Below are 24,631 nucleotides of genomic sequence, written 5' to 3'. Positions count from 1 at the left end.
ATGGGGCTGAGGCGGCTGCTGCTGCGCTACTACCCGCCGGGTGCGGGGCTTGGCGGCCTGGGGGCGGCTGGGTGGGGGCTGTCGGTAACCACGGCCCTCCTCGCGTGTGCACCTTGCTCGTGTGGGGCGCTGTGGGGCACAGGGCAGCTGCTGTAGGGCTCCTGTCCGCCAGCGGCGTGCTGCGGAGGGGGTGCTGGTGATGGCACCTCGTGTAGGCGAGGCAGGTGTTTGCGCATCACCTCGTTCTGCTGAGGCGCGCGGCGTTTAGGAGTTCAAAAGTCGCGGCAATTAGCACCAAAAAGCGTACGTGTGGTGTAACGGCCTGTTTAGTGGACAGTTGCCGTGTTGCTTATTTTTCGTGTGGTTGTTGCGTGGCTTCTCTGAGCAGCTCTGTGCTTTGATGAGGTATTGGCAGCGAGCTGGCCTCGTCGTTAGCTCCTTCAGGAGAGTGACTGCTTTCACGGAGTGGAACAAGGTGGAGAGGGCAAGCCCAGGGAGTGTGATAACAGATCTTTCTGTCCAATTAAATGTTTTCCTTACATACAGTGATGTGAAAATTAATCCAAATTATCCATTCCCACAGAAAAGCAAGGAGCAGCTGAATACTGAGCAATGAGGTTAAACATTTTAATGCGTTAGCTCAAAGTACATCTTGTGGAGGTGACGGAGCACACCTGGAAATAGGAAGTGTGCTCTGGTTTTCTGTGTGTCACTGCCTTTGCAAACAGTGAAATAAATGTATCAGTTTTTGTAAAACAAATTTTCTGGGCTTCTTGGAAATACAAACTGCAGCAAGTATCTTCAGTACAGTTTATTTGAAAACAGAGCTGATGAAATCATGTGAAAAGTGGTTGGGGAAAAGCAAACACCAACAACTTGTTATTTTCCAGAATTGAAAATGGATCATAAATATTTAAGTAATAAGATTTAGTATTTGTTATCATATAAACATAGCAGAGTTGTTCTGCTAACTGAGAATTCCTAACCTCCTTCTTGTCTCAGTAGCTGGAAGTAGGTCTGCTAAGTCAGTAGGGCAACACAAGCAGAAGCATTAACAGTATGCATTATAAAATCCCTAACATCGAATTATAACCTGTTTATCATATATTTTTAAAGGAATTATTCTGGAATATGTACAAGGTGGTGAGCCGAAGACCAGACCTATAGATCTACTTGATCTTAGTCCTGAGTAAGTATTTCAGGCAACAACAGTATCTGCTGTTTTATAGCGTGCTTATATACAATTCTGATTATTTTAAACATAATTGAGGTGAATGATGTTTCTTTCACTAAAATGCACACTGAAAGATCCAAATATAAAAACTATTTATTTTTGCCTACCTGAAACTGTCCAGCTCAGTATTCTTGGTATAACAAGTCACTGTGTGAAAGATAAAAGTTGTCTTGCATTACTTAACAGGAGCATAACCACTGAGAGGATACTAATTTATGGGTATATTAGTAGCTCCTGTTTAGAGGACTGAAATAGAAAATCCCTTTTAGACTGCAATGATTTCCATGCTAGCGGGAAGGCTAGGCTTTCTCAGTAGGACTGGTTATAAGTGTATGTTTGCACTTTCAGTGCTGCATATTGTCAGTCCTCAGTTTATCTCATGGATGGGTAGGATTCAGCAGTTTATCTGATTGTAGAAAAAGAAGATCTGATTCTACAGATTAGTTGTGAACTACTTCCTGGGTTCTTTATGAGTACCAGTGGACTGCGGACCATGTTCTAGTAATTGCTATCATAATTATGTGTTACAGCAGCATACATATATCTATGAAGACACACACAGAGATCATTTTAATGCTTTCCACATCTAATTTTTGTTGTTGCTACTTCATGGGCAATTCATGAAGCTCCACTGTAATTTAAATACTTATGCCAAAACCAAGTTTGGATGCGCATCTTCCATGTCTGACCGTCTGTGGAAACCCATTGAGAAGATAAAGCTCTTGCTAAGCTAAAATTCTAACAAGTTAAATCTGACTGAACTGCTTTACTAAAGAGGGAAGGAAGAATCCAAGAAAGATTTATTCATATTTCTTTTAAGCCATTACAGGATGAGATAAATGAATAGCATTTAACTTCTTGCTTTCATTTCTCTGCAAGTAAATAATATGCTTGCATTTATAATCATAACTATTGCCAGAGGATGAAATCTGTTTTTTTTTTTCCTCATAATTAGCACAGATGTCATAGCCTTAGTAGAAGAAATTCAAAAAGGAGAACCTCTCATCACAGCTTCATGCAAGGAATATGTCATAAATTTAGTACGAAGATTGCAGGAGAAGCTACGGGAACAAGAAGATCACAAGTTCTATCTTTTTAAGGTCAGAGTTATCTTTAAAATAATATTGGAGATTTGGGGGGTTTCATTGGAATGTTGTGATTATGTTTTTAGAGCTGTGTATTGTACTTGAGAGCAGCATTTGGACTTCATTACTAATTTCTTGTGTCTTTTTGATCACGTCTTGTGTCTTTTTGATCACATTGTTATAGAGACTGAATATGGCCTGGTTGTGCCTGTCAGGAATTCCCCCAAAAGGCCAGAGGTATAACTGTTCCTAAACTCTATTTACACAGGCATATGTACAAGGGTGTGTTTTGGATGGAAACAAATAACTACCTTATTATTCAAGTAACTCTGTGGACAAGCAACACCCATAGTTAAGTTTAAACAAAAACTACAAATAGAACCTAAATAATTAGCTGCTGGGAAAGGCCCTGAATATTTTTATACCATTGTCTTCTTGTTCTTCGTTTTGTGGAACTTAAGTTTGATTTAGATATTTGGGTACATAAAGTAATACTAGTTGTAATTACTTTCTGCCAGCCAGGACATAAGCCAATGAACTGGATAAAGAGCAGTTTTCAAGGTTAGGGTTCATATAAGCCTTCCATAGTGAATTTTGTAAATAAGACTGGAATAATAAATGGAATAATGATAATAAAAAGTTTCTTCATTCTTTTTTCCTTGGAAAGCTGATGAAAAATGTAGTGTATGGGCATGTACCCACACTTCTTTTCTTTGAGTAACGGAGTCATAGTTTCTGTGTTTATACTGTGCTTTTTTTTTTTTCTAAATTAATTTGTCTTCTTTTAAGTTGTAAATATTAATACATAAATATTCACATCAATATGCGAATATGGATGGTTTGATCTTCAGTTTACAGACAGCACTTTGTAAATGTATTTGAAATAATACAGTTTTTTAAGAGCAACGACTAGAGAGACCTTTTGGGACTTGAAATCCAGGATTCAGTCTATCAGAAGACAACAGACTTAACTGTATTTAATTAGGCAAAGAAAAACGAAATTGCTTCCAAGAGATGGCATGTTGCAATCTGAAATAACTAAGTGTTCTGTCTTCATTGTGTCAGCAGATGGCGTTGTGTAGCTGTTAAAAATTGCTGGTCAGTAGTACGGTATTGATCATTGTCCTCAGCATAGAGAGAGAAGGGAGAAGTTTTGTGTTGGTTGGTTTGGTTAAAAACAGAATTTGCAATGTTGTTAGATATAATTTGGATTCTTCTGAGCAACAGTGCACATCTGAGTGAATAATACAAAAGATCTGTACATTTAACCTTGAAAACAGAGCTTTCTATAATACAGTTTCTTAAAACACAACAAAGACTTTTTAAATTTAAGGTATGCTCTCAGCTGTTATAATAACTTGCTTTTCACAATTTTTTAAAATTGTTTGTTCCTCACCAAGACTGACAAATACTCAAATGTATGTCCAGATTTCAGTGTAAATAACCTAACTGTCATTTGGTGGGTATAGTGCCGTGTTTGATCAGTTCAGAAATACTTGAGGAGGGCAAATCCAATTGATGATGGCTTAGTTCTTTCACAAAAGAGTAGTTAGAAGTGTGGGGAAAAAAACTTGGTTTAATTTTCAGTTCCATTTAATGCATGTAAACGAAACGGGTATCTGACTTTCTGAGATACTAATAAAATATAAAATATGAGTGTGAGCATGATTTTTTTTTAACAATGTTCAGTACTTGCATTGTTTGGAAATGAATATTTTTTTCCTATTGCTCAAGAGCATGATCTTAAGTGAGTAGATAGGCAGTGAGATAAATCCATCCTTTGGTTATTTCCAGTAATTGTGGTGACAGTGCAGTGTTAGGCACCCCGCAGGGAAGCGAGCCATTGTAATGAGTTCTCAGGTTTTAAATTACTGCATTGCAATGGCACTCTGCACTGATTTGCAGATATTATCCTAGGGGCTTCTGTAACAGATCTCGCAGAATGGAGGTATGTTTTTTAATATCGCCCTACAATTTGATTATTATATCATTTGCACAAGAAATTCTTGCAGGTTTGGAGTTCTGTGGATGAAGCAACTGCAGCAGTAGGCATTGAAAGAATAGCGTTAGTTCTGTGGTCTGAAATTGAGCATAAACCATCTAATTTTCCTCCCTTTTTGTTCATAACTGTTAAATGTATTTGTTGTTTGGATTTGCCTGCATGGAACCCTAAAGATGTCATGGATCAAATTTCCATTAATTTCCATAATTTTTCATACTTATATGCAGACATTTGTACACAGTGGGTGTTTCAAAAAACAACAGCAAACCAGAACCAAAGTATTTTTGTCATTTCCATATCTTGATTACCCATTCCTATTCTTGCAGCTGAAAGGACAACTTGTTTCACTTTCTTTAGAGAACAGAAATTTTCTGTTTCTCTCTCTCTCTGTCCCTTACCTGACCATTGTTATTTCTCTTCCATTTCCATGAGTTCATACTCTTCTGAGTCGAAGATCTCTGAGCTTCCGTTATTTTCCTTTCTGAGACAGGCAGCTGAGAAAGCTAGAGATGAGAACAAAAAGTTGAAGCCGTGGTAATATGTCACTGATTAAATGGCATCGCTCGTAAGTCATTCCATCTTCATTCGTGATGCTACAGAGCAGCGGACCACTGCTGTATTTTTATCATCCCTTCACTCTCAGCAGTTGCTGTGATTTCCCAGGTCATTATATTGTTATTCTTTAGAGGAGAGTCCAGCTTGTGGTAGATGGAAGTTGTTCAAATGCAAACAATATTATACAGTAGCCAGATTATATATTGGCACACTGACTTTTATTGGCCAGTGTCTGAAACTATGGTTACCTATGTGTCTGAAACTATTTTTATATATGTTTAATAGGCTTTAGTATATGTTATTATTGGTATGAGGTAATTTACATTAAGCATATGTACTGTCTGATTAAAGGGCCTTTGAAACATTAGAAAAACAGTATCCTCCAGAATCTAAACACAGGCAGAAATCCAATCTGAAGTCGCCTCATTGAATTTTGTTTTGATAAATATCTTTGTTACTGTTCTGTATGCTTTTTTGTCATGACCTCATAGGATATAGCTGCAGCTTATTTTTGTTCTTCCTGTTTTTAAAAGCAAAATCATATACTAGCTGAAAGCATCCCACGTATGACATAAAACATTCAGAATACTCAATTCATCTGGATCTGATGTTTCACTATTTAAGGCTTAATAGTGGTTAGGATTTTCTTCATCAGGGAGCTCACTAGGCATGCCGCCTTCACTCATTTGTTTTTGCCCTGTCAGCTAACGTTACCTCACTGGTCTCAGAGAAATCGGAGGACAAGCAAACGGGAAAACACAGTTCATTCAAGTGAAATAAGAATTTTAAATCAATGCTTTGTAATGTCTGCAGCAATAACTTGCTGAGGCATGACTTTTTTGGTTGTTTGTTTTTTAAGTTAGAGATTGATATATTACGGCTGTAACTGCTAATCTGACAGGAGGAGAAGATTGCACAATCACAAGATGTTAGGGATCGGAAGGGACCTTGAAAGATCATCTAGTCCAACCCCCCTGCTGGAGCAGGGACACCTAGATCATGTCACATAGGAAAAATACTAACCTATTGAATATTTTGAATATATATATATACATGTGTATATATATATATGTTATTTTTTTTTTCACGTGTCAACTGTTTTCTTCTCTCTTCCCCCTTCTATTTCAGGTCCTTAGGGCACATATGTTACCACTGACTAATGTAGCATTCAATAAATCTGGTTCTCGGTAAGTTGTTTTCAAATTCTAGAAACATAATCCCTAATTGAAATCTTGTATTTGTAATTTACATTGCAAATCAAATTCACTGCTCTTATCTTTCTGAAAAAAAGTCAGCCATGCTATTTATAAACAATGTTAGCCGTGACTAGGGATTAGACTTTAGGCTTCTGTAGGAGAACCAACGGGATATGCAAAGAAGTAGTGAGTGAGATTCAGTGAATGTCATTTTCTTCTTTCAAGATGATAGTTTGTTGACAATTACCGTATTTCACAAAGAAGCGCCTTTATGGCAATACAGCAAGCACCACTGAAAGCTGAAAGAGTCTTTGACATAAATTAATTTGGGACTTTTGTGCTTGTGGAATTTTGTGTTGATTGATTTCACTATGGGCCTATACCAAATCGTTTTTCTTTAACGTCTTGAAAGCAGCAGCTTGCATTTTAATTGAAATACAATAAAGATTAGAAACAAGTGTTTTGTATCTCTAAATAAATAATAAAAAGGGATCTTCCATGGTCATTAATCAATATTTTAGAAAGAAGAGATTTAGGGTCTGAGACAATGCTAACTGAAATTTGTGGAAGTCACTTATTTTCTGATGTATCAGGAGCAGTAACATATTCACAGTATTCAGAAATTATTTTCTTTGTTTTAGCTTTATCACTGGAAGCTATGATAGAACCTGCAAAGTATGGGATACTGCATCAGGAGAAGAGCTACGTACACTGGAGGGACACAGAAATGTTGTTTTTGCAATAGCTTTCAATAACCCTTATGGGTAATTATATTTTTGCTGAATAAATAACAATTGCTAATTGCATTATTTTGCAAATACAACACTGTTACTAGAGTTTTGAAGTAAAATACACTATCTCAAAGAGTTCAAATTCTGAATTGGAAAAGTTCTACTGTAGCTAATCACCAGGATGGCACTGTGTATTGTTTGTATAAGCCATACATATAAGCGTTTTTTCTGCTTTGATTTTTAAAATGATATTAAGAAATTCAAAGCTTACATTTCATTAGGTATGCAGTGTCTTGATAAATCTATGTACATGCCAGTTTAATGTATTGTAACACAGATTTATTTCTGATAATATCTACATCATCAGATTATAATCATTCCTTACTGCCTCCATGTAATTGTATGTGAGATATGTATTTAATACAGTTTCTGTTGCTGCAGTTAAAGAGAAATATTTCTGTCATAACAAAAATGGATTTCTCCACTTTTTGTTACATGTGTATTACATAGTCATTACTATTTAAGACATGATATAAAAATGTCAGAGATGTTGAGTAATTTTTATAAAATCCACAGGGTGCCGCTGTATGAATGTCAAATATGCATCTGTGCATCTTTTGTTTTCTGCAATAACTGTTTGCCCTAGGTCAGAATTGCCACCTGTTAGATGAAGAAAATTATGTTAGGCACTGACTTTTCATTGTTGTTTGCTTCCTGAGGAAGCTTTTGTATAAGTAAGTCATTTTGCTTCTCTGCAAAATAAGATAGAAAATAATTCCTGTGTTTATATTGAATCACATTACTGCTTTCACTGTCAGATGCCCTATTTACCAGTTAAGCAATACACAGTTAACATCAGGGATTAAATGTTAAAGACTTGTTCTTATACTATTTGGAGCATCATCATTTCCTTCTGAATGAAAAGACTTTTTCCAGCTTAGAGACCACTATGTCAACGTCTTATATTCTCATATTATTTTTTACTTTAAAATAATAATTCATGAGATTGTTTTATATAGTTCAAGTGAACTAATATCTAACAAAAAACTGTGCAGAGGTCAATAACTAGACTGTAATATAGGAGTGGAGAAGCAATATATAGAGAGTGAAAACCCGATGGAAACCTTGTGCTATTTTAATTCAAAACTTTAATTTAAAAAGACCATTTTTTCCGCAAATTTTTAGGTTTCAATATCCATTCCCTTGCTATGTTTTCTGGGTACCTCACTTCAATCTTGCTCTAACTGCAGTTAGTCACAACTCTTCCATTGACTTAAGTGGGAAGAGAGTTCACTCACTGAAATTTGCGGAAACTGCTTACAAAAAACAGACTGGAACAGTTTATAAACAAACAAGCTCTCTCAGATGAAATGACATAGCTTTTAAATACTTCTGGAAGTACAGCAGATAACCTCATTCCTAATGTAAGTTCCTCATCAGTTATCTGCTAATTTTTCCCATTAATATAACTTCTGCTTGTAAAATCCTGCTCTAGGATCTTGTAGTGTAGCAGAATGCACCAAAATGCATGCAAAAGCTGAAACCCCTTCATGCAGCTTTCTGCAGGGAACTCCAGATACATTGACCTCTGTCTTGTGTCAAGCTTGTGCAGAGGGAGTGCCTGCTGGCTGAAGTGATGGCAGGTGCCCTTCGTTCTGTGCACGGGAGCAGAGGTAGAGAAGGTCACAGCTGCCACTCTCTTCTTTGCAAATCTGCACAGGAGCAGTCAGTACTTAATTAATAGAATGTATTGCTAAACTAAAACATCATGCAAGCGGGAATCTGAAGAAATATACTGCTCTTATCCTTTGAAGACTGGGTATTGTTTCTGTGAGTTCTACTGTCTTTGAAGTCAAAGATTTTTCTTCCAAATAAAAATGACAGTGTTTTTCCATTTAGTGACAAGATTGCCACTGGATCATTTGACAATACCTGCAAACTGTGGAGTACAGAAACAGGAAAATGTTACTATACTTTCAGAGGACATACTGCAGAAATTGTGAGTGCTGATGAATGTTTCTTACTCCTTTCTGTTTCCGTGCAACATTATAAATAGCTTTGGGTTCCGTGTCTCTGGGAGCTGACACTGGAAGGGGCAGACATTTCGCAACATCTGTTCACACATTCAGATCCTGTGAGTTTTCCTGCTCTGCACAAAGAAAAGATACTCTGAAAGTTCTTATGAAATAGAACAAACTATATACAGTTGAAGTGGTTATTTTATTTTTTTCTACATTTTTATTTGCTAAATGTTTAAACATTTTTGAAAAACACAACAGTCTGAATTTTCAATTTATTGCACATATTATTCCTTGATTTTTTAATGTATTGTCCTGTTATGTTTCTACATACATTGTATTACCTCTCATTTGCAGAGCTAAATACACAAGAACATCATTGCTTGCTTCATGCCCAGGACCAACTGGAGCCACAGAAGAATCAATTTCTGAAATAAAATAGCATTTTAGTATGTTAACTGAGAGTATGTGGGATGATGAAATGTTAATGATTTATGACAACGAAACAGTTTAAGCTTAAAGATCTTTGATTTCTGTTCTGGTTCTTCTATTAGCAACAGCAAATGTCTTGATGCACAGCACTTCAATTTAAAAGATCAGGGCAAACCCACTAAAACGCTCTGTTTCAGTGCAGAATATATTTCTGAATAAAAGTAACTATAGAATCATTATTCAATAAGCATTTCTGGAAACTGTTTCTGGAAACGGTCTGCATGTATATTGTCAGTTGCAAGACCCATAAGTAGTGTGAGAAAATGCTGCTTTACAATGGGGGAAGGCAGTGTTGGTTTCAGTAGGTTTTTAATTCTCTGTATACTTCTGAGACAGGTCTCCCTTACCATGAAGAACATGATTGCTCATTGAGATAGTTTGTAGTGATTTTGCTTCTACAAATTGGTTAGCTAAAGGCCCTTTCGATTTCTGACTTCTGTAGGGGTTTAATCTGATGTGTAATGAGTTTACTACCCAAAGTGTTATGAGGTGTGCTCGCAAATAATTAGTAGAAGATTGTAGCCAGCAGAAAATTCTGTTTCTCTGAATGAGACTTGTTTCTAAAAGAAGGCTGTTGTTGTGGATGCCCCTGGCAGGGGCATGTCCTTGGCTATTCAGTATTAAAAAAGAAAAAGACAAATGGACAGAATGGAAGTGCATGAGTGGCTTTAGCTACTGTTTTCCTTTTTATATGGCACCTCTAGCTCCTTGTTAGCAGAACAGTCGTACTGAATAATTACAGAGAATGCTTTTTTTTTTTTAATGTGAAAAAATGAATTATGGAAGTTGTTGAACTTTTGTTCTTGCTCTTTCATAAGTAAATATGATGTTGTGGGGGCACCTATGGCAAATGGCCTAGATAGTGACACAGAATCACAGAATCACAGAATCACAGAATTTCCTAGGTTGGAAGAGACCTCAAGGTCATCGAGTCCAACCTCCAACCTAACGCTAACAGCCCTCCACTAAACCATATCCCTAAGCTAAACACCTGTTAAATGTGCGAGTTTACAGTGTGTGTGTACGCAAAACTGGAATGCTTTTGCCCCAGACTGATCTTGTTAAAGAGGAAGGCTACCATCAGCCCCCAGGTGCTAGATGGGAGCACTCTCAGCCAACTTGTACAGTAGCAGGGGAATTTCAAAGATAGTTTTGAAATAAAGAAGTGGAAGACCCTGAAATGAAGTATATGAGAAACAAGATGACTTATAACAAGGTTGGGGAAACATTAGACTGGAAGCAGCAGTTGGGAAAAGCTGCTCTGACATGGTCAGAAGTCACCCTGACCATCACGATCTCTGAGTAGATCAGACAGTGTAGCCTTATTTTTTGAGAGACCAGGTGGAGTCTACATCTGGCTGGTGGATTGTCAGCATGGCTGACAAGCAGGCTTCCTTCCCACCCCATAAGGTGTGAGTATGTGAATTTGGATGCCTGCTCACTGGCATGGGGATCAGCAGATTACATGAAGTGACATAGATTTACCTACAGCTAGAGCACTTGTGTCTCCTGTGGAAGGTCCAAGTAGGGGAACACATACTCGTAGAAGGTGGTGTGTTTGTAACCCACACATCCTGGGAGAGGCGACATGTGAGCATGCGGGAGTGTGGCAGTTTGGGTGTGACTGAAACTTCTTGGAGCTGTAGAAGAGTGTTTAGAAATTTGTTGCTGTTAAGATTGCATAAGATTCTGATGCTGTAGTTTATTTACATATATTGATGCTGAATATATAGCTCTCTGCCAGATATGTATGCACTGTCAATACATAAATAAACTGCTTCAATTCTGTTTAAAACTGTGTGAACTAGATTTCTCCCTGTGATGCAAAATGAAGCACCTAAATAGTGAATTATAATCCAGGCTCAGAAAACAATACAGGGAAAGTTCCAGTAAGTCTTTTTAACACGATGTCATTGTAAAGCAGCCAATTAGTCTTCTAGATTTGAGTAGTCATCAGGAGCTATGGGACAAGGATTTGTTGCTCTCCTAATGAACTGTCAGCCTTATAATTTTTCTGTAAGTCATAAACTATTAAATTAGACTGTTGTCTTGTTTAGAAATATTGTGAGCCTCTTTCTTTGTTTTGAGAAAGGGTATGCAACTAATCTTTCCCACGTTTTTCTCTCCAATGTTTCTTGCTACAGGTATGTTTATCATTTAATCTTCAAAGCACATTGGTGGCAACTGGAAGCATGGATACCACTGCCAAGTTATGGGATATAGAGAAAGGAGAAGAAGTAGTTACTTTAAGAGTATGTTTTCTTTCTTTATGTTTTTAAAGGTGTTCCTTCCTTTCCTTGTTTTCTGACTAACAGTATAACTAATACTACAGTTTTAAAACTTGCACAGAATTTCTGTTACTAGATGGTCCCACAGAGGCTGCAATTACAAAACATTAAGAAAGCTTGAAGAGAAGGATAAGATTATGATGTTTTATAAGGAGTCCTGTTTATAAAAAGGCAGATTTTCTCATTTTAGTGATGTTACTGTTACAGGTTAGAATGTCTTCCATTGCTCATTAAATCATGTTGTTAATACTGTAATTTATCACCTCTTCTGCCTAAAGTAACTCTGAGAAATCAATGTCATCTACATGGATCTTCTTCATGTAAATATTGGCGGAGGAAAGCCATCCAGTTACCTCTAGATTGTGATTTTGTTTTGCTCTACATGGTTTGCTGGGATAAATGAATCATCTGATTTTGGTATGCATTGGTGAACAAATGTGATTCTGCTAAAATCAAATATGGAAAAATACCAGTCACATATCTGATTCATTATCTATCACTGGCTCAATGTACTCACTGCTTAAGTGATGTGCCTGATTTTTTGCAGTTGTTGGGATATCGACTGTTCTACAGTCCAGGAGGTCTTTTTGTTAAACTTGTGATATATTGGACAAGGCAGTAAATAAGATACTAAATTGTTGTAGACAGATTATGCTGCTGAAAAAGCTACATATTGAACTAAGGTAATGGAAAAGTCCTATTTGCATTCTCACAGTCCTTTTTTAAAATTTTCTCAGGGGCATTCCGCAGAAATTATTACATTGTCTTTTAACACCACCGGAGATAGGATTATCACTGGCTCCTTTGACAATACAGTAGCAGTGTGGGAAGTTGTCACTGGCAGGTACTAAAGTACTAATAAATATCATTTTGCATTACATATTTAATGACAAATGAAAGAGACAATGTTGAGCTACAAATTACAGACTTTTTTTTTTTTCTTTTAGATTCTGTATTCTTTCATCTATTCATCTCTTATCTAGTTTTATTCTTCTAAAAAGAAGTGCCACTCACCAAATGCTTTTGTATGCAACGGGTTTAGGTTTTTGTTCTAAATTCCCATTTATTCATGGGATTGGAGGAGGCAGACAGAATGGTTATATCCTACACTTGTTACTGGAGAATGCTCCAAACAGGAAAATATTTTATCAGCATGGAAACTTGTGGTTTTGAAGGTGTCTAGAATTTCTAGATGGAACTGACTGTTCAAGTAAAATAAAGACTGTTATTTCATAGAAAATTAGTATGGTCACATTGACTTTAAAAAAAACACAGTGTCCATTTTCCTCCTCACACTACTTTATGTTAATGTATATTTATGAAGAGGAGAAAATTTGGTCCCTCTGACTGTAGAGAACAAAATGTCTTTATTATGCCACCAAATAATAACGTAATAGCTAAGTATGATCTTGTATTATCCTGAAAAATCCTCTTGTTTTTTTCAACTGGAAACTCAGTACAAGTAGGATAATAAAATGATTGCTCTGATTACTGACAGAGTAATTTATGAAGATAAAGATACGGTGTCTTCAGAGGTGATTTTTTTTTTTTTTTTTTTTGCAAGAGCAAGAAAAATATCACTGAAATTAATAAATAAAAGGAGAATGGGAGCATAATGATATTTTGGAGTAAAAAACAATGTTGTATAGCTTCAAAATAAGAGTTATCATGATTTTAAAAAGTAATGTACACACATTACTGTGTACATTAAAGGCTTGATTCTGTAAACTTTGAGCTTACTCAACTTCAGCAGTTTAATGTTTGGTAGCACCTTGGAGTCACTCATTCAGCAAATAGGATGTTTGGTTTCAACTTAATTCAGCCTGGTGTTCTTGCAAGTATTTTTGTTTGAAAACAGCTTCTTCCAGCTTCTTGTCTAAGGCCACACTGAAGTCAAAGTCTTGGGATTTATCGTTGCATTCTTTTTTCTACAAAATGGGCGTGGGCTTCACATCATGGCAATAGCAGGAAGTGGAATATGAAGGAAGAAATTCTTTAAACACTGGTAATTCTGGTAATTAGCAAGTGGGCAATACAGTGCCAGGGCCAGCATTCAGCCTTCTAAATGTCAGTGGGGCATGGATGCCTTTAGTAATAAAGAAGAGGTGTGGTTAGAAAGACTTGTGAGCAAATCATGCTTGTCTGCACACAATGTCAGGTAGATTTGCAAAAAGCTTGTATATGAGGTTGTGTGCCCTTCCTTCACCACATGAAATCTCAGAGAAACACTGCTTTCCAAATGTGGGTATAGTTGAAGTTTTTTTGAAATATGGATTATATGGAATACATTAATTTAGTTTTTGAATATGTTGGCTGACTCTGATAGAGTACCTGTATTCCTCAGTTCTTTTCAGGGTAGATACCCAGAAATTTCTTGAGAGAAGCAGACATAGTAGACAAGAAAGAAACCTCAAGAAGACTCAAGTTTTTCATTTAAATTGAAAATTTTATATGGCATTTCACCAGCCTGTTTTCTTGGTTCTTCCTGATTGTGTATCTGATAGCTCATGGTTTCTGTGAGATGTGTTCCACATGTTCATATTTATTCTGCTTAATCACCAGAGATTTACACTGAGGCCTGAAGCCTGGGCTGTCTTTTCAAAATATGGGAATCAAAGCTTTATCAACCTCCTTCATGATTAGATTTTTTGGGTATTAGGTATTAGAATAATAACATTCTTGATGGCCAAATAATACGTTCAAAAAATAACAAAGATAACTTTTCTGTTTGTTAATTTTTGTTTTTACTGTAAAAAGCTCTGCACCATTGCAACAATGCAGGCCTCACATTGTTAGAAAGGAAAAGTAGTCATTCTATAAAACAACATGAGTAGCATCAAGTTTTTATTATCATAAACAAAGAATTCAATTGCTCAGGAGACTTGCTTTGTGATCTGTTCATTTAGCATATATATTAATTTATTTACCCTTACAAATCTTATGTGACAAATAAAAACATTTCAGTTACTTAAACTCATTTAGTTGTTTTTCTAGTCATTAGTTTATCCATTAGTTAAAGCTGTTTTCTATTAATGATTCCGTAATATTAGCATTGTGATAATATCCTAATTTACTTATCCTTTAATATGTATATCAATTAATCTTTTTTAGGGTTCATTGCTTTATAGGCCATTAATTCATAGTAAGCAATAATGGCTAATTGTACCCATCTTTATTCAGCTAAAGCTGATTGAAGATTTTAATGGAACTAGTATTTGTCAGTCCTTGTGCAGCAAGTTTAGGATTAATGTGGATTAGAAATCATATTCCAATTTGGCTGTCATTTGCTTGTTACTTGGGTACATGCTTACTTTAAGTACCTGATTAAGTTCCATTTGATATTCAGTGGATTTTAGAAAAGATTTAGATTAAATATTCTGGTGATACGGAGTTTTAAAAATACACTGTTTACAGCTCATTGAAGTAGGATAATGGGAGAGTAATGTGGAAAAACTTGCTGCATACGATTTATATCTAGATGAAAAGAAGAAATCGGTCTCACACTGAAGTCATCACATTTCACTGGAATTACAGTCATTAACATATTTTTGAAACAGAAGGGAGGACTCTTTCATTTTATTCTTCACTGCCTCTTTGTCTCAAAGAGAAACAATGGAATTGATGTAGTGCTGGAATGCTAAATGAGCTGTACCTCTCTGTTTAATTACTTTGATGGGTAAAGTAGTGAAGATTTGACACCTTTTTATATATATATAATATACCGTTTTATAAGGCTGCTTTTAATTTATATTGTTATATACACACTAAAAATCTAAATTCTCTTTTTTTTTTTTTTTGGTAGGATGTTACATACTTTAATAGGCCACCGAGGAGAGATTAGCAGTGCACAGTTCAACTGGGACTGTTCTCTCATTGTCACTGGATCAATGGACAAAACGTGCATGGTAAGGAACTTGAATATGCACTGGACACTCCTGTACATAATCTCTCTTGATATTCATTATAATGTAGCAAGCAATTAATTGTCAGATTTTATATAGAATATCGTGAATCCCTGTTTTCATTCAGAAAAGCACTGTAGACTATTTTAAAAACTTTTCTATAAGTTAGTTAACTGTGTGGTTTAAAATGTCACCCAGTACAGCTGAACTAAAAGGCAGACCTGGGCTGTTAAAAGTAATTAATATTGTTAGTATGGAAAATAAAGGACTATTTTTACATGTCCTGGAGTCTAATTCTTTTTTTTTCTTTCTTCTTTTTTCCCCTTAATACTTGTGTCACAAGCATCACATGTACTTTTGGCAGGTCACTAGGAGACAGATTTTCAGTTGGATTGCTTCTGATGAATGCCTGTGATTGTTAGCATTAAACTGCAAAAGGATTACATTTCAGTGGTGAGAAATTGGCCTTATTTCATCTGCACTGATACTGCACACACAACTGAAATAAAATTGAGATAGAGGTGCTCAGCAGTTTGGCAAATTTGGTATGCCAACACTTAAAAAAACAAAAATCAAACAACAACAACAACAACAAATAAAACAAAACAAAAACAAACAAACAAACAAAAAAACACAAAAGCAGTCACATTTATAGCATTCTTGTTTTGCTCGCTACGGAACAGACAAAGCTTTACAGCTTTTTATTTCCCAAATCCACCTCTTCACAGTTTATCATACAAAAGGTTTTTACCAGAAAGGTGGAATTTTGCTTATTAGAATCAAAGCAGAATCACAGAATGGAGGAATTAAGTGTCTGACTCTGAAGGTCCAAGCCCACCATGCCCTGTGTAATAGCTGAATACCTCGAAAGATATTTCAGAGGATAAGCTCTTATGAATATTTTTTTGTGTTGCAGACACCTCCCCCCCCTGGGAATTCAAAATGCCTATATTTAAAAAACAAAACAAAAACAAACAAACCAAACCAAACAAACAAACAAAACAAACAAAATAAAAACCACCAGCAAACCAAACCCCGCTCTTCCTTCATTTTAGGCAGCATAAGCAGATTGTAACAATTTAGACAGATACTGGTTCTTCTCCTGAATTCTGTCTCTTGTATCGTGTTTACTGTATTTTTGGAATTCTGTTCTGTTTAGCTCTTATGGAAGCTTTCTTGTCAGCTCCTTGATATGTAAAACTATGTCTTTTGTAAACGTGAGAGCATTAATTTAAACTAATACACATTATTCATTAACAAATTTGTAAGTAAATGCAAAGCCCATGAGCTTCTTATATGAGCTTGTTCATTTCAATGAAGTTCAGTTAAATAATGATGTGTATTGTAAGTTTCATTTAATCAAGATGCTGAAATACAAAATATGTAGTACTTCATTAGGCTGAAAATGCAGTGATTCTATTGATTGATACCCAGGTTTCATGTTAACACATTCATTCAGGCATCAGAAAAGACCTATACATGTCACTTCATTGATCAACTAGTTACCTTTCAAGTAAATTCACCAAAATAAGCCAAAAAATACCTTTGTTTACCTATGCAGCTGTGGAATGCTATGACTGGGGCACATATAGCAACTTTAACAGGTCACAGTGATGAGATACTGGATGTCTGCTTTGATTATGCTGGCCAGCGTATCGCAACAGCCTCTGCTGATGGTAAGTGAAGTGACTTGGACTACTGTAAAGATTCCAATATTTGCATAAAAGCATCTTCGTCCATTTCCTTTGTTTCTGTTCCGAACTCAGCTTGATCAAAATGGAGTATTATTAGTTGAAACTATAGATTGAGCTATATTTGTTGCATTATAGAAAGTTTTGCATTAAACTTTGGATCTTTTCCCCAATTAAAATTTTAGTATTTTTCATATTTTATTCACCTTTAACATCAAGCCTGTTATAATATAACTTGTTTGTGGCTGGAAATGTATTTTAAATATTTAGATAAGTGGCTTTTGAATGAATTTTGCTTTGGGTAGCACAGATTTAAGCACAGCAGGATAATACACAATGAAGAGTTGGTGAAATAAGCAAATTTGTTTGTTATTGGTATGCAGCAATTTTGCATTCTTATTATTATTTTTTAAGAATGTCATGGTTTAACCTGGCCGGCAGCTAAACACCACGCAGCCGTTCGCTCATCCTCCCCCCTCCCTCTCTGGGACGGGGGAGAGAAATGGAAAGTGAAGCCCGTGAGTTGAGATAAAGACAGTTTAATAAGACAGGAAAATAATCATAACAATAATAATACAATGATGATAATAGTACTACTACTAATAATATGTACAAACAAGTGATGCACAATGCAATTGCTCACCACCCGCTGACCGATGCCCAGCCTAACCCCGAGCAGTCCGGCCCCCTCCCCCCGGCTAGCCACCCCTATATATTCTTTAGCATGACGTCAGATGGTATGGAATACCCCTTTGGCTAGTTTGGGTCACCTGTCCTGGGTCTGTCCCCTCCCAGCTCTTACTGCACCCCCCAGCCTGCCTGTTGGCAGGACAGAGCGAAAGGCTGAGATGTCCTTGGCTTGGTATAAGCACTGCTCTGCAACAATTAAAACATCGGGGTGTTATCAGCACTCTTCTCATCCTAAGCCAAAACACAGCATTCCACCAGCTACTAGGAAGAAAATTAACTCTGTTCTAACTGAAACCAGGACAAAGAATCACAATAAATAGTTTTCTGTATTCACCAGCAGAAACCATTAAGAAGACAACCTTTCCAAGCCAGATCATAGCTCCTTTAAATGTACTTTATCCTTGGGGGGAAACTGAGTTAAAACCTGTATCATTAGAAATCAAACTTGAGGATGAGGCCCTTCTGGCCTTATTAAGATGCTCTTATTGAAAAGCATACTTAAACAGAAGAATCGCAAATGGCTCCTAATCTATTAACAGGATCAGGAAGAGTCTATAATGCAGAAACAAGAAAGTGCATTGCAAAACTAGAAGGGCACGGATGTGAGATTTCAAAAGTAAGTTGTATGTGATTTACACCTTTTCTTATTTAATAATGTATGACATTCAATCCGCCATAATTATTATATATAATTATTATCTGCCATAATTATTCCGTGACACAGGAATACTGTTAAAGAATAAGCACATGTTTTTTAGTATTTTGGTGAAATGTTAAGACCACTGCCTGCTGAGACTTCTGCCATCACCCGTACTCCTTGCTTCTGTTGGACCTCCTGCTCTTCACTCTTTTTCATTTCTATGCACACCTGATTTATGAAATGGAAGAGAAAGAACATTTCTGTGGGAAAATACATAAAAGGTCTAATTTTCAAAAGTGCTTAAGGTACTTGGAAGCTCAAAGCCCATTTTAAAAATCACTTGGTTTTGAGAAGTTTACTCATGTGCTTCACTGAAAATCTTCTCAAGCTCAATTTTGAATGCAAAAGTTCAATGTCAAATGCATTTAGTTACTTCCAAAATTTTGCATATTTTAAAAACTTTGTTATTTAATGCTTGCAAGTTTTCAATTTTCATTTTCAAATAGGTAATTTTCATTAGCTTCCATGCTAGTGGGATATACTTGTGTTGCTTTTTTTGGATGCATTTTGTAATTGAATTGTTCATATTTTGAAACTAGGATGGTTCTTTATGAACAAAACACACATGCTTTGATTGTGTTGATTTGGCTAGTATAATCACTCTACTGAGAATATTAAGTTCAGCAGTGCTAGTCCTTCCTCACTTAATATGCGCAGTACAATATTTGACACTCAGTGTAGGTACACTGAGGAATGTAGTCTGAATACTTGCTGATGTGGGAGGGTTAGGGACAGTACTCATCAGGGTCCACAGTTCTCGCATGATTTCTCTGCTGGAAGTGAGAATCCGCTGATCTGGGAGCATTCTGAGAAGTCAATCTATTTCTGCAGATGTTCTGTGTAGCTGTGATCACTTGGGAAGGTTATTACTTAGAATCTGATTTCTGGAGAATGGGCATTTTGCCCTCAGAAATTAAATAAAATTGCATTACAGGATAAACCAGGTAGTGTCTGGTTAGTGCTTAAAAAAATCTGATTATGTGGAAATGCATGCAATTTAGGGAATGAATGTTTAACAAAATATGAAAACATACTGCATAATAAGTTACATTCAGTGGGAGTTTGGATATTATACAGACATATGGTATTTAAAGTAGAACTCTATAAAATATGTGTATCTGCTACTTTGGAATAATTATAATGTTTAAATAAAGTTGTTACCATTGTAGAGCAATTGTGATCTTGGCAGATAATATTCTAAAGTCTTGATCCCAGTGTGGTCATTGTCTATGGACCTTGGTACATGCACAAAATTTCCAGCCACAGAAGTTTGCCAGGATGATGCTAGTGGAATACTTTCCTTAATTTTAGTGGGAAAAAAATAAAAAAAAGAATGCAGGAGTTGCTGGCCTCTGTTTTCATCTTTTAATTTCTAGATATGCTTCCTTTTCTAGACAAAGTAATATGTTAAGTAATATAATTCTTTTCTATCTTTTTAAAAGATATGTTTCAACCCTAAAGGCAATCGTATACTAACAGCCAGCTCCGATAAAACAGCTCGACTCTGGGATGCTGCTACTGGACACTGCCTTCAGATATTAGAGGGTCACAGTGATGAGATATTCTCCTGTGCTTTCAATTACAAAGGCGATATAATCATTACAGGTAACTAACATATTCCAAATTATCTTTTTTTTTTTGTCTGTTTTTGTAATACATTTTAAATCTTGTTATGCTAAAAAATTAAGGAGTCTGAAAAGAGCCCTGCCGTGACACGCCAAAAATAACTTAGCAGTGACTTAAAATACAGAAAAGCTATAACCTTTAAATATTTTTAGTATATATTAAATATGTAAATGTTTAATATATAACTATGGCCATGAAGAAATTTGTGTAGAGACATGAACGTACCTTACTGTCTGTCCTATGGGCATGTACTGGCCCCAGGCCAGCGAGGAAGCCATGCTCTTGTAATGCATTGCAGTGAGGAAGTTCTGGGTGAGAAAAATGCAAAGCTTTTTGAATGGGAGCATACCTATTGGGTACTTGATGCAGCACTTTGTTCAGGTTTCTTTCATTTCAGCCAAAAAATCCCAGGAGTGGGAAAACATGTAAAGAGTATTTGTGATTGCTTTGACCTTTGTATTGAACTACCAAAATATGGGGGTGCAGGATGATCTCAGTGAAAGATACTGCTGCAGGTCCTGCTGTCTTTTGCTGGTTGCGGAAAGAAAAAACGTTATCTTTCTGTCTTCTCTGCTTTCAAAGCAGTCTGTTGATATAGTTAACAAAAATGAGTATGTTGTCCTAAACTTTCCCTCACAATGTGTGTTTATTACTAGGGAGCAAGGATAACACCTGTAGAATATGGCACTGACTGAAGACAAGGAAAGATCCAGTATGGAATGTGCCTGCATCATGAGTTTTGTAGTCAATAAACTCAGTCTTCAGATCTTTTTTCTATTAACCCATTTGTTGTTTCAGCTTTGCTGAAGTAACCAAGTTACCTAGATTTTGATAGGTTAGACTTACTGATGTCTAGTAGAAGGAGAATCACAGAGTAGCAGAAGTGACCTCTGGAGATTGTCTAGTACAATATCCCTGCTCAGAGCATGTCAGCTCAGCAGGCTGCCCAGGGCCCAGTCAAGTGGGTTATGAATATCTCCAAGGATGGAGACTCCACAGTTTTTCTAGGCAGTCTGCTCCAGTGTTTGATCACCCTCACGCTGAAGTGGAATGCTTTTTTGTATTTCAATTTGTGCTTGTTGCCTCCTCACTCAATACTACTGAAAAGAGTCTGGCTCTGTCATCTCTGTTACCTGAGAGAAATCATGATTAGCATGAATGAACCTGGGACGCCCCCGTTTCTTTGTGTCTTTGTTTTCTTGTAGCTCTCCTAATAAAAATAAATAAATAAAAACAAAAAATACAGCATTAGTATACTCTCAAGAGTGAAAGGTGTGTTGTTATGCACCTGCTTTGAGTAATTTTGTATTTTTTTGTGTAATAATAAAGTAATGAGTTAAAACATTAGTTTTGTTATTTGTAATAAAATACCCTACTTGATATTTTCAGTGAAAAACATTAAAAACTATTTATGAACTGTACTGTTATTAACTTTTGCATGCATGCCGCAGTTAAACTTCTACTCATACCCTTCCATATTTGCCCACACCTTTCCATTCCTTTTTGGTCATCCCTAGTTTTCCATTCTTACCTAAGGTAAAAAAAAAAAATAAAAATAATAATTTTAGTGGCAACTTGAAACACTGCCCCATCTAAGATTTGTAGCTAAGGTGTTGTCGATGGAAGGAAGACACAGACGCTCAATATGAGTGAACAGTGAACTTCAACTTTAATGGATAGCTCAGTCGCCTTTTATCTAGTTGGAAACTCATACATATTCCTAAACTCAACTCAGGATTGGCTAACATTTCCCGCGCTTTGCAGTTGCTACCGTCCTGCCCCAGGGGGCCTTCCCGATCGCCCAAGGGCATCGTGTCCTTGATCCTGATTGGCTCTCAGCCAGCTGTGTACGTGCCCAGACCCATGTAAGCTAAGTACGGTACTTCACTAGCCTATTGCCTCCCAACTGCCCAACATTCACATGTCCCACTTCACTTAACCATTCCTCCACAATTCCCCCGTTTTTATTTTGCTCAACAAATACCTTCTCTGTGAGTTGCTCTAGTTTCTTAGTTAGGCAGTTAAAGATTACATATGCAGCAATTATAATCAATATAACTATAAGTAGAAACCGAAGTCCCTCTTTAACTAACAGAACCCATCCACCCATGTTCCCAAAAACAGATTTAAGCCAACCGTCAAACCAACTATCTTGTACTACAGTTTTTTGTGTATGATCCCTTAACCATTTCAGCTGGTCATGAATTGACTGACCATGGTCGGAAAGGTTAAAGCAACACATTCCTTCCACATCTTCACACCCATGTCCCTGAGCCAGCAACAAGAAATCAATAGCAGCCCTATTTTGCAATACAGCATGTCTTAGACTCTCCATGTCTTGTGACATTTCAGAAAGAACTTGTGTTGTTACATTTGATTGTTTAACAGCCCAACAAGCAAGCTTATTAATGTTAGTCAAAGCGTGTGCAGTTCCCACACCAGGTACCAAAGAAGCAAAGAATCTTTCTGCTGGACCCCACAATTCTACATCATCATTACAGTCAGAACCCAAAGTTTTTAGTTCTCGTTTAATTCTTCTGCTCCTTGTCGAGTTCTGCCACGAGTGCAAATCTGGAGCGAAAAGTGCGAGTCGTCCTAGGTAACACGGTCCTCCAAAAGCATTGGCTGGTACTCCTTGCCATGCACGGTCCCCACAGATTAAAAACATGCCAGGTGGCAAAGCTTTGGCCTGACTTTGAAGCCAGGTCGAATTGGTGTCACCTATTCCATACGCCCCAAGTGGTACACTAATGTTACCGGTGTTGTTCCATCCGCAGTAATGTCCATTGGCCTCAAATCCAAGGGTCCTCAATGTTATGTTGGTCCAGTTCGTTTTATTTTGCTTCCCTTCACTGAGTACAAAGCATGTTTGTGTCCAGTTGCTACTGCTATTTCCTACTACCACAGACCCCAGGAGATCCAGTTCTGGAGGGTCCCATGGCAGTGAGTTATTAAGAGCTTGCAGGGCAGCAACTACTCCATCCGAGACGTTTGCAGAAAGGGATCTACTTAGTAGAGTAATACTGGCAGAATATGGTGCTAACATTTCACTCAGTTCCTCTGGATCCCCTATTGGGACCCCAAACAAACATGTTCTAAAAGGATCAGATGCAGAAGCGAGAGACAGACAAAATGAGCTCTGTCCAGACTGATTAGCCCAGGTGACCCATATATTCTGCTGAGGGTCAATTTTCCCTAAGATGGCATTACCATGTCCAGCCATTATTATAACTGATAACATAACCAAAGTCCCTTGTTCTGTTAATTCAGCCAAGGTCATTGTCATCCTCCTTAGTCGGCTTTTCTTCGATGGCTGGCTTTACACATTGACTAGGCACCCAGATCGGACCTGTAGGGGAAGAGACGCATACATAACCTCATCCCACATAAATCACATCAGCAGACCCCGACCATTGTCCTGTTTTCGTATCTCTGTACAATACTCTCATAGCACATTTATTATCATTTTCAGACTTGGTGTAATGACGTGCTGCAGGTGGTTCTTCATTCTCCCCAAAAACACACAAATTATTAAGAACAAATAGAGTCTTGCCCACCCTTTCTCTAATATCAATAATGTCTTTAAACCTTCCCAAGTTTTGTTTAACTGTTTCATTAGCTCTTTCCACAATAGCCTGACCAGTTGGTGAATGTGGAATACCAGTAATATGTTTAATGTCCCATAGTACCAAAAATCGCTTAAGTGGCCCACTAACATAGGCTGGACCATTATCAGTCTTTATAGTCTGTGGTACTCCCATTACTGCAAAACAACTGGCAAGATGACGTCGTACATCCCGGACTTTTTCCCCGAGCTGCGGTGTAGCCCAGATCATGTGACTGTAAGTGTCTATTGTTACATGCAGATATTTCAATCGTCCAAATGCTGGAACGTGAGTGACATCCATTTGCCACACTTCGTTGGCTTTAAGCCCTCTCGGGTTTACCCCGACTCCGAATCCCACCCCTGAGTTATAATTACTACACGTTGGGCAAGCTTTTACTATCGCTTGCGCATCAGCTCTAGACAGTTTGTAAGCCCGCGCAAGTCCCTTAGCATTCTGGTGAAAAATAGCATGAGCCTCCCGAGCTCTGCAGAAGCGAGATAATGGCGCTTCAGTGGCTGTTGCGGCAACTAATTTATCCACCCGAGCATTGCCTTCTCCCAGTCCTTCCACCCATTGGTGACTTCGTATATGTATTACCGCACAGGATTTGCTTCTTTGTGCTATAGCAAGCTGTAAGCTAGTTAATAGTTCTGCAAAGCGTTCATTCTTTACATCTCTTAAGGCAGAGTCCTCTATGCGATTAGCTATGCCTACTACGTACAGAGAATCAAATACTACATTTAACATAACATCTTTCCATTTTATAAAAGCGCATACAACTGCATAGAGCTCTAATGTCTGTAATGAATCGTT

At 37.1% G+C, this 24,631-nt stretch overlaps 1 protein-coding gene across 1 annotated transcript; it reads left to right on the top strand.

Moving 5' to 3' along the window:
- Positions 1–21,070, top strand: DAW1 (dynein assembly factor with WD repeats 1; the record flags this gene model as incomplete). Its single annotated transcript, XM_082767701.1, has 13 exons — positions 1–40; positions 1,117–1,189; positions 2,190–2,334; positions 6,005–6,063; positions 6,714–6,836; positions 8,703–8,802; positions 11,458–11,565; positions 12,339–12,445; positions 15,404–15,506; positions 17,065–17,179; positions 18,424–18,500; positions 20,027–20,189; positions 20,867–21,070. The coding sequence occupies 13 exons, from the start codon at positions 1–3 to the stop codon at positions 20,899–20,901; spliced, it is 1,248 nt and encodes a 415-aa protein (XP_082623827.1). The 3' UTR covers positions 20,902–21,070.
- Between the last annotated feature and the right edge of the window lie 3,561 nt (positions 21,071–24,631).

Source organism: Aythya marila, assembly GCF_965140915.1.
Source record: "Aythya marila genome assembly, chromosome: 9".
NCBI classification, from domain to species: domain Eukaryota; kingdom Metazoa; phylum Chordata; class Aves; order Anseriformes; family Anatidae; genus Aythya; species Aythya marila.
Note: the sequence above shows the minus strand (reverse complement) of the source record. Positions and strands in the feature narration are given on the sequence as shown.